The 11,952-nt window shown below is 33.5% G+C and overlaps 1 protein-coding gene across 2 annotated transcripts; it reads right to left on the bottom strand.

Annotated features, from left to right (window-relative positions):
- Positions 1–4,328: 4,328 nt before the first annotated feature.
- Positions 4,329–5,838, bottom strand: LOC140979278 (dirigent protein 10-like). 2 transcript variants are annotated; one of them, XM_073444622.1, is made up of 2 exons: positions 5,139–5,838; positions 4,329–5,040 (listed from the first exon to the last, which is right to left on the bottom strand). In XM_073444622.1, the coding sequence occupies exons 1-2, from the start codon at positions 5,700–5,702 to the stop codon at positions 4,597–4,599; spliced, it is 1,008 nt and encodes a 335-aa protein (XP_073300723.1). In that variant the 5' UTR covers positions 5,703–5,838; the 3' UTR covers positions 4,329–4,596. The 2 variants fall into 2 exon arrangements, with proteins under 2 accessions (XP_073300723.1, XP_073300722.1); XM_073444621.1 differs by having other exon boundaries at positions 4,329–5,043; positions 5,139–5,833.
- Positions 5,839–11,952: the final 6,114 nt, after the last annotated feature.

Raw genomic sequence — 11,952 nt, 5'->3', positions numbered from 1 at the left:
CATAAATATCGTTAAAATAATTTAAAGATCTCAAATACTTGAAATATAAATTTTAACATGCCAAAATAAAGTAGTGAACCAAAGAAATCCAAACATCATCACATAGCTCCTAAGACCCGAGAATCCCACTCTAACTCGTATCTCCTCGCCTGGAGCTGGACTCTGGCATCCCAAGCGTCGCCTCACCTACCGTCAAGCACATGAAAACAAGAGGTAGCCGATGTGCCGGTGAGTATAAACTCAGTATGATACAATCAATAACATATGATATTTAAAATGACAAATAGTTCATATGAAATTCATAAAGATGCAATATAATGCAATGCATGATCATAAGCTGTGGCTATCAATAAATCTCAAGATCAAGTGAATCATCTGGTCATAGGGTACCCAAGGGAAAAGAATCCTCCAGCAACATCCACCTACTCATCCGCTCGGGATGAGGTGCTATGTTCTACAATCCCAGGACTATGGTGCGCCTATAGAGAGTGTTCAGGCCATAGCAGCGACCTCCGCATACACTATGCCAACTCAACTATAGCCCCATACGTCAACCAAATCAATAAATCAAGGCGACCTCCGCCATATCAAATCTGAATCGACAAGTGGCTCAATATGCAATTTAATGATGCAAATTAATATCATCATCTCAATATCATAATAAACTCATCTCAAGACAACAATCATCGTCAAATCACAAGTAATTCATCGAGCCATAGAATTTTCAATTTAAAATAAAAATGATACTTTTACCTCGTATGTTACCGACCTTAACATACATTTCAAATATTACCAAAAGGAGATCGAAAGGTGTAGTCGAGAAGTCTTGAATCTCTGAAGTATACTATAACTCAAGAACTCGGTTCATTTATCAAAACATAGCAGTTTCTGTACAAAATTCATAATTAATTCAATATTGCTTCAAATCAAGATCCGCGAATTGGATATGCAATAAAACTCAAAGCCCAACAATTGTTCTTCACAAAGTTTTGTCAAACAAAGTCATTTATCCATTTGTTCATAATCTGAAACATACAACATCATTCTCGCGAATTTTGCGTCAACACATTTCTGGCACACTTTATTATTTTGAGCATAACTTCCTCAATAACCAATGGAATCAAGCCAATTTGTTATCATTTTGAAGATAAGACAATGCTCTATAACTTTTATTTGAACATCAAATTCAGAATCCCAACCGATTTATACCAAAATTCGAATAAACATAAGGCATGTACACAAATCTGCACTAACTCGGATTTCCAGATCAGTTTTCGTAAAAATTACATCTCTCTCTCATTTCTTCATGAAATTGAGTGATTTAAGAACCAAATCGAAGCTAACTCGATGGTCTACAAGTTTGATGAAGAGCATAACTCCAAAATCCAAAAAGAACCATCTCATAAACCCGAAATACAGTTGGAATAAAAACTGATCTTGCAAAGAAACAAGAAAACATGCTCATATCCATTTTAAATTCAAACCAACAAAAATACATCTTCAACATCTCAATATCTTAAATATCAACTCAAATATCAATTCTAAATTTCAAATCATTTCCAAACTTGGACAAAAATGGAAAAAAACTTACATCCTTGTGAAGCCCGTGATGAGAGGATCACAAATCTAGCTTCATTTCATATTTTTACTTGAGCAATCTCCCATAAAATAAGGAAGAAATTTCGAAAATTGAAGGGGAGAGGGTTTCGATGGAGGAGAAGGAAGAAAAATGATTGGAATAGGTGAAGGTGAGCTTACATAGTCAATTTTCGCGTCTGTAGCGCAAATTTTCGAACTGTCAGCGCCTAGGCGCCACTATTCAAGCGCCGCAGCGCGTGAATAGTAACTCGTGAACAATAAAAATTTTTTTTTTTCAAAAATTTTTTTTATTTAAAAAATCAGGCATTACACATGTTTTTACCACTGTTTTTCAATATTTTTTTAAATTTATTGAATATCTTACCAATGTTGTTATGAGTAATTTTGTTTCAAGTAATGAAGATAAATTTTTAAAATATTGGGGACTATCCCAATTGTGTATTGCTCAGCAACCTTACTTGACCCTAATGAAAGTAAAAGTGGCTTATAATTTTTTTCAATATTATGCTAACTTTCTTAAAAAGAATGTTGACGATAAAAAAAATTAATAATACATTATCTCAAGGAATTGTTTGATTTGTATGCTAACGAATATGATGGAGTGAGTAACCAGCTAGAGCCGGAGGAAGAGCTAAAGGAAAAAAGAAAAAAGAAAAATGGGATAAATCAACTTCTTTCATAGTCTGAAACGTGAAAAATTTAAAAAAAAATCGGTTATAACAATATAGTACAATAAGATACATATTTATTTAAGCCATTATTTTCATACTCCAGAAATTTTCAATGTTCTAGAATGACGGAGAGTAAATTAGCAACTTTGTCAAGTCTTTGGAGTAATTGCAAGATATGTCCTAGTCGTTCAATGTTCAATCATTGCTTCCGAATCAGTATTTTCAACATGCGGAAGAATCATTAGTCAAAAAAAGAACTAATTTAAAGTTGATCATATTTTTTTTAATGTAACATAATATATATAGAAATAGAGGTCATCAAATTTTCTTATTAATAGGACGAACTGAATGAATCGCTCTGTTTTTGTCATTTTTTCTAAGAACCGGGATTAAAGTAAAAAAGAAATTAAACATGACCATGTATTACAATGCATTTTTTTTCTTGGTTCAAAAATCATACCAAATGTACAAAAGCTTATCTTAGTATTTGACTCAGGGTTATAATATATAAACATTAACGATACACTCAATTAACAGTGGCCATCATTAACTCATTCTTATCTATCTCAACTTTTGTTTAAAATTGTTCCTTCTAAAAAGGATGGTACATATTAGTTTTATTTAAATTAATTAATTTTTGATAGATATTATTGTTTTTAATTTTTTTTGCTTATATTTTTTATTCTTTTCCAAGTGAATAAAGTCACATCATGTATTTATTAGAATATTTATTATATATATGTTGTTTGAAGTTTGAAAATAAAAAATAATGGTACATTGAAATTGTCATTTTGTTATATATATCTTATTGTGCCTAAATATATTAGAATTTATTAGCTTAATTTTGAATCTTGATTATTATTTTATCTAATTTTATTTTATATGATTTGAACTACATATTATACAAAAACACTTTTTTGTTATTGTTTCAAATCAATTTGAATATATGTTCTCATATGTCATTTATCGAAAAACCACAAATCACCCGAAACTGTCCGAAACCGCTCGATACGACAAATCTAATTCGACATGTAAAACCGTTAATTTTTTTAAAAAAAAATAAAACACGTATGAAAATTGGATTTGAATTAAAAGCAAAAGCAAAAAAAAAACAAAAACAAAAAATATCACTCGATCACGGGCAAAAACTTGTAAGACGGTCTCACGGGTCGTATTTTGTGAGACGGATCTCTTATTTGGATCATCCATGAAAAAAATATTACTTTTTATGCTAAAAATATTAATTTTTATTGTGAATATCGATAACAGATTTGTGAGACCGTCTCACAAGAGACCTACTCTCATATATAAAGCCAAATACCCTCCGACCCTCTATCAAAGCCTTTACTTGTGGTTCAGACGCTCTACATTTATATTTTTCTCCCTGCTATAATTAATTTTATTAGAATAAGAGCTTGAATCGTCAGCACAAAATAGAGCAAGAAAATAAGAATTCCCAAGAAAAATGAAGTCCCAATGGGACCATTCCTAAACTCAAGTATACATACAAGTTTTACAATTTCAACATTATATTACAACAACAAAAATCAAAAAGCATAAAAATTTTCTGCAAATTTACAACAAAACCACCCTTCCTCTGCAAGACAAAAAACCCGACCCGTGTTAAAGCAAAACAAACGGTGCTACAAAACATAAAGAACATATAAACATTCGAAGTCTGAACAAGCTTACCTGATTACGTCATGGGCCTAACAATCTTACCTATCAGTATTTAAGTACGTGCACTCTGCGCTATCACAACTCTAAAAAAATAAAATTACACATTGACTAACAGTGATAACTTTTGACCTCATGATAAACATTTTGATCCTCACAAAACACAATAAAATCATATTAGCATCTCATTATCAATTTTTCTACTCCCGCCATTTAATGTAAAAATATGTAGGCTTCAATTTAAAAGGCTTACCAACTCCTTAATTGGATGTAATTATGAGCTATTTCAAATAATGTTGGAGACAAAACAACAAATTCTAAATATATAATCTATTTATTAATTTAATATTCATCATCACATTTTTTTCTACTGATTAGATATTCGGGAAAAACATAAATTTTTTTTTATTACAACACACGCGGAGAGGGAGATCGAACCCAGAGAAGAGGCCATCTAATCTGACAAGATGAAATCACTGGCCTACAAGCTCGGTCTCTCGTCAAACATATTTTACGAGTCAAAAAATTGAAATTTGGTAACTTACAAATTTTAATTAATTCACAAACTTTTTAATATCCAAATCCCATGAACAGAAACAAAGCCAAATCACAAGAAATTCACACGAAAAACATATCAACAATCGATAATCTAATAAGCAAGATAAACAGTGATCTCCAGCACCGTCTCCATCCCATCCGTCTCGTGTTGCGTATTCGCCGGCAGAACAGTCTTCACCTTCGCAAATCCCTTCGCATTCACGTACTTACCTGTTCCTCCCATGATCGCCAGATGTGATTCCGCCACAGCTGCGCGATTAACGCCGAAAAAGCTTAAAGTGTCGGCATAGCTTCCACTGGCGAACATCACACTGAAAGCCATCGTGAAGCTGCTGCCATCTTGGGAACTGGATAGGTAGAATCCCTGCGCTTTTCCCACCAGACCGGATCCCAGTTCGTGCCCTTCTGTTAGTTCGTCGTTGAAGACTGTCATGGTGCCGAACATGAGTTGCTGGAGGGTGGTTCCTGAGGGGAACTGAGCGCTGTTGAGGACGGGGAATCCGGGCATGCCACCGATGATGTTGTTACCGTTGTTCTGCTGTGGGAGAGTGATGAAGAGATATGTAAGAGAATCTTTATTGTTAATGTTGGTCAAAATGTGTTGGAGAGAGTAAATTCGGAATGTAATCTTACGCTGCTCAAGATGTTCGATGAAAATCCGCTGAGACCCGTCAGAAATGGGACGTTGTTGTTGCTGACTATTCCGGCATTGTTGTTGTTGGTAGGGATGCCGTTGCTAACTGGGAGGACTGCGCCATTCGGTTTGGCGAACGGAACCTGCCCACCGATGGCTGGATTCGCCACAATGCCGGTCACTGCTAAAGCTGAGGGGTGAGTACCCCCCAAGATGTCATGCATATAGAATGTAAACGCGTGATCGTCCAAGTTTATTGGTACCACGCCAGCAGCAGAGCTGCCAGAAACTACTGGACCAGCGGGAACTGAGGTTTCAGAGTTGGCACCAACTGGTGTTGAAACTGCAGCGCCACCGGGAATTGAGGTTCCAGCCGGTACCGATCTTCCAGTCGTGGCACCAGCTGGTACTGAGGTCCCAGTGGTGGAGCTGCTAGGAGACACACCAAGACCTACAACAGGAGCCGCAACGTCTCCTTCATCGAGGAATCGAGCGGAGGCGGCACAATATACTGATAATACCCAAATGAGTAGGGAGATAATGGGTTTGAGGTTAAACGCCATGATCGTTTAAAAAGGATGTATGTATGTATGTTGGAGCTATTGATGTTATCAGAATTCGTGTTCTTGGGCTTGGTTTATATATGGATCGAAATCAGTGGAGAAAATAGATATCAAAAGGCAATTATTATATATGGTGTGGAGTTGATGAAATGGATTTGGTGCATTCCTTTCCAATGTGTTTTGGTTGGAGTTTGCAAAATTTGAATAAACTATTTGATTCTGATTCATACATTATTAGCCTTTCCAATGTGTTTTGGTTGGAGTTTGCAAAATTTGAATAAACTATTTGATTCTGATTCATACATTATTAGCTCAAAATTATGATCTTTTATTACACACACCTGGTGATGCATGCAAAGATCAAACTTGAGCTCCTCGTTAAATGTTGTACTTGACTAGTTATTTTACTAATTGGGATATAAGCTTAACACAGCCTAGCTAGCATATCAAAGGGTTTAAATTATCATCATTTTTACTTTTCGTTAATGTTCTTTCAACATTGTTTGATATATCATTTAATTTTAAATCTTCATCAAATCCAATTAAACATTAGTTCTTAAAAATACTGCATATCTTATTAGCAATTTTAAAACAATATTCATTCATCTCTATCTATCTAACATAGTAATAGAAACAATGTTTTTAACCAAATGTGAAATGAATAAACAATTGTTCAAATCAAAAACTCTTGCTCTAGTTCCCAATCTCATATAGGTCTCTTATTCCCGCATCTTCCTACTTCTCAACAACTTTAAATCATTTGAAAAATATGGGTTACATCTGGTATCCAATACCCAAGAAGTAGAATTAGTATAAACATTTAATTCAATATAAAACATACCTTATCTTTCAAGTACACTTTTGAGCTAGATATCCAGTGCAGTTGTGGCGCCTATGACCAGGTTTGCATGTGACAGTGGAAACACAGTTTATTTTTTCAAGGACGACTCAAAGTTTTTCAGCTTATTAACAAAATTCTCACGGAAACAATCAATTTTATTCGTTGTATAATCGGTCACTAACCATTCAAAAGAGCTCGACAAAGACCAAGTGATTAAATCCATAGCTAGCTCATGAGCTACGAATATCACTTCTAAATTTCTCGATCAAAGATATAATCTTCGCACCATGCTCAAGGACCGAAACTCCATGTTATATATAGTCGTGATGAGAACAACTCGCAAGTTTAAGTAACCTTTTCTGGTAGATGACATCAACAAGACATTTCAATATAATGAAAATGAAACATATAAATATTACTCAATTATTCAATCATGATTTTAAGAATCATTGGACATTTGTATTTTGAATTACCTCTCACTAAATTTTACGAAAAATGGAAAGTTAAACTTTCTAATGGAGTACTTGCTGTTCAACCGATCATTGTAGCTCCAAATTTTATCTGCCAATTAACTACAACAAGTCCCAAAGTAAGATACCAATTACAACATATGTAATCCCCAAGTTTTTCGACTCATGGTTAGCATAACCTCAATTTTATGACGATTAATTACATCTTGTTTAAAATCAACCCATGAATACTAAATAGCAATGAGAAGGCTCATGAGTTCCCAATTTTATGGCAAATAGTCATGGACATTCCATTCCATTTACATCATATGTCAATAGAAAATTACGTACAGCTTTATAATTATCATCGCTTTCCACTTTCAATAGCACGATGCACTGTCCATGAGTAGCATCATCGTGTAAACGAGCTGATGAAGCCAAAAATTGTGATTATCCGAATTGCTCTGCAGGTTCGTAAACGAATTCAAGTAATCGTAGAAGGATATTCTACCTAGCTCGTAAACGAGTCCAAGTAGCTGGTGGAGAGAAATCTTTGTGGGTTATCACCTGCGTCACAAACAAAAGTCAGAGGCGTCGAAGTTTGCCCGGCGTAGACACTCCGACGACGCTCAAGTCAGAAAAAAATTTAAAGATATAAATTGAGAGCTAAAAAGCTTAAGCATAAAATCATCTACCTCAAAAATAATGAGAATCTTCTCCTATTTATAGATTTTTTTGGAATGTATAGCGGGCTTGAGCCTTTATAATTAATTTGGGCCTCAATAATGAATTGAATAATTAAATGGGTCATTACCGATCATGAACGTCCATTGAATGCAGGAGATGTCAAAATATGTTTTGTTTCCCTTTCTCGACTTGATTATCAATTTAAAATCATATATAAAAATCGAGGGTTTAAATTTTTAAATAAAAATCTCATCATGTGTCTCTTTGTTTATTTTTCGGATTCATTCAACTATGTTTTATTCCTGCATTTTCAAACATATAAATAAATATAAAACAACATTCATCACACATCATATGCATAATAACATAAATGTGGATGATTACGGTTTTTTCTTAACACAAAAACTCCTGTGAGACGGTCTCACATGTCAATTTTGTGAAATTGATATTTTATATGAGTTATCAACGAAAAGTATTACTTTTTATGTCAAATATATTACTTTTATTGTAAATATGGATATGATTGATCCGTCTCACGAATAAAGATTCGTGAGACCGTCTTATGAAAGACCTGCTCTTTTTTTAATTTATCCACATGAGCAACATCGTGGATCTTTTGTGTGTCTAGGGTGATGTAAGTATGCAATGCAATCCTATTATATTCAAGCTTCCATAATATATGTTTTGATTTTCGGTGCTTCCATCTTCAATATTTATTTCATATTAAATCTAATGATTTAAATTTAAATTTTGAAAATAGAAGAATATAGATATATCGTTGGGGTGGGATATATAGTTCAGAAAATACAGAGAGTAGGCTCACAAGCTGCCTATTAGTCAAAAATCGAAACTCTAATAAAATAGTAAAATCTAAACATTCACCTAAACACATTGATCGAGGCTTGTAATCATTTATCATGACAAATTTTGTTATATTTATACGAAAATTCGACATATTTTAAAATAATTGTTGAAATGTTAAATAAAAATGGTTAGGCATGTCAAATAATTTAGAAAATATGCATTTTAGAATAACAAAATTGTAAACAATATAAAATACATATATAATAGAGCTAAAATAACATGATGTGCATTAAAAATACACAAAATCGGGTTAATTGGACACGAGATACTTTATATAGTAACTCACGCATGCATATAAATATGAGTAATGCTACATGTACATCCATATTTGTATATGAATTTGTACAACATAAAAAATTCAATGTAAAAATTTAATTTGTCAAAATCTCACTATATATTGAATACAAAATCTCGCAATATAACAATAAAATCTCGTGATATAATGGTTGTAAATATCGTTGTAACGAAATATTTGTTGTATCTTTAGCATATTCTATAAATATACATACACACGCACGCATATTTAAAGAAGAAGAGAAAAGAGACCCATTCGCGTCACCATCAATCTTTTTTGTCACTCTCGCCTCTCTCAAACTTGCCAATATCTCCTCTGCCCATCGTCAGACTTTAACAAACAATTTTCTTGGGAACCCAACCGAACCGAACCGAACCGAACCACCATTGTTTCTTCCTCCACTCCGTCGTTTGTGTCCTCCATCTAACCTCCTTGTCGGAAAGCTAGCAAGCACGAACCCATGTTTCGATCTTTCTACAACGTGAAAAATGCCATATGAAAATGTTACTATAAGTCATCGACCCAAGTTTCGAATTTATATAATTTTCGATTTCGTTGGGATATTTTCGATCTTTCTACGACGTGGAAAATTCCGTATCAGAAAGTAATTTGAAACATCTATGGTTAGATTTTAAATATCAAAGTTCAAACTTTTTATTGATATCTCAAACGATTTGGAATGCTTTTTTTAATTCATTTTGACCATAGTTCAAGGGCCGAACACTGTATACGGTTGAGGTATGTAACGCCCAACCAAAATCACTTACAAAATCCACATTCCTATTTTTATTTAATTATGTGAATTTATTTAATGTGTTAATTGAATATTTTAAAGTTTATGAATTTTATTGTTAGCTGGAATCGAAGGAAATTTTAGGATAGGGAAAAGAGACCAGAGAACGATCAATGTATTTTTAAAAATATTTAGAGTTTGGACTTGAGTCGCAACTGGTCATATACTTAGATCCCAAAATCAGTTTTGGAGATGTCTTTCATGCAATTAAAATAATTTAATTAGTCATAGTTGGCCTAGGCTACACAAAAACTCATACCACACACGGAGAACATGACTTAGAGAGGGCGAGGCTAGGTTTCCTCGGAGATCGAAGAAGAAATTTGATTCAAAATGCAGAAATTTTGAAGAAAAATAATGTAATTCCCGTGTTCTTCGATCCTTGGATGACATGGTTTCCTTGGAGAGAAGGAGAAATTTGATTCAAAGTGTAGAAATTTTGAAGAAAAATAACGTTATTCCTATGTTCTTTTATCACAAAGTTCAAACCATCTCACTTTTCGATTCAAGGCAAGTAATGTTTCACCCTTCAACGTACCAATTGAATCATATTACAAATAGTTTTATTGCATGTTGTGTTTGATGAAACTTTATGGTGTATATAAGTTATAATGTTTTCTTTTGTATGTTTGGAGTATATGTGGATAGAATAGGGATACTCGATGTATGAGAATAATCGTTGAAGGAGATTGGAGGTCGTGTGGGAGTCGTGTGTGTGTGGGGTGTGAAGACCCGATATCTTACAACGAGAAAACCTATATATGTCATAGGAAATTTCAGTTCATTTTTTCACAACATTTTTTAGTTCCATGCAATCATAATCTTGAAAATTTGAATAAACATTCCCCCTCATTATTGATCATTTATCAACATTTTAATGACTAATTTAAACCACAATAAATCAGCTATAAAACTACCTATATTAAAAGAAAAATAATGATAATTAAGATGAAGTTTATGACCATGAATAAGTGTTTTTAATATGAGGTTAATAGTCATGAATATGTGTCATTAAGAGGAGATTCATGACAATGAATAATGACATTTAAGGGAGATAAATGACAATGAATGGGGTGACCATTCACCTTACCTTTGGAGGCCTATAAATAGAGGCTTTGGTTTAATGTAAAATCTCACAAAAAATCCTCCCAAATCACTCATAAGTCTCGACCAGTTCAAGCAAAGAGGAGAGGCTGCATTCGACCATTGTAGTTCTGTCAAAGTGCTGCCCAAATCGCGACTGAGGTGCTACCCAAGTGCTGCTTGTGTTCGACCCAAGTTTTACCCAAGTATCGGTTAAGTTCGAATCGTACATTTGAACCTAGGGTAAGTGGACTTTTGATATATATATTTCTTTCTAATCGAGTTTTTGTTTTTGTATATATAAATTTTGGTACACTTGTTATTTGTAAGTGTGCTTATATATATATATATATCGATAAAGTTTTGCACACTTATTTTGCTCGGTAAGTGGGCTTTTGCTATATATATTTCTTCGTAAGTGGGTTTTTGATGTACTTTTATTTACACTTGTTTTTCATAAGTGTACTATTTGATATATATAGTGACATACTTGTCTTCATAAGTGTGTCCACGTTTGCACAAAAATAAATTATGTATGTTTCTTGAAATTTGATCGGCATATGTTATTCTTTTGATTTGCTAAATGATATTTGAAAGCATGCTTGAGAAAAATATTTTTGAAGGCACTGTTATGATTCACATTTGAAATGGTCAGGAAATTCCGACATTTAATTTGATTCGGCCCTGTTGCGATGGGATATAATAACCGATACTATGGTCTCGCCCCCTTAGAGGATATAACTTAGGGAACTGATCATTTAGCCATGTAAAATAAGATGATTTTCAGTGTCATTTGTTTGATTTAATATGATATGATATGATTTGAACATGTTGTCTGTATTCGAATGATATATATATGTATTTGTTATCAACTTTGATCGATCGGTCCCTACTTGCTGAGTGTTTCTCCAAACACTCACCCTTTACTCTACCCTCTCCAGATAAGAACAAAGATCAAGTAGACGAGGATGAATAAGACATGCTTTGGTGTTGGTGATGAAGTTTCGAGATATGGAGATTTCTCGCTTATGTTCTTCTTAAGTTTTGATTCAAGTTGTATAATGCTTCCGCACATTTTATTTCGTTTTGGAATTTATCACTGTCAGACAAGATTATTTCAAGTTAATTATGAAATAGACTGGTTTTGATTTATACTGAACTACGAGACTTGTTGTTTGGAGATTATGTAATTGTTGAACTACATCGGTGTCGACTAATTCCGGTCTCGGGACGTGTCA

The sequence above is a fragment of the Primulina huaijiensis genome, chromosome 6, assembly GCF_012295235.1.
Source record: "Primulina huaijiensis isolate GDHJ02 chromosome 6, ASM1229523v2, whole genome shotgun sequence".
NCBI lineage: Eukaryota > Viridiplantae > Streptophyta > Magnoliopsida > Lamiales > Gesneriaceae > Primulina > Primulina huaijiensis.
This window is presented reverse-complemented; position numbering and strand designations above follow the sequence as displayed.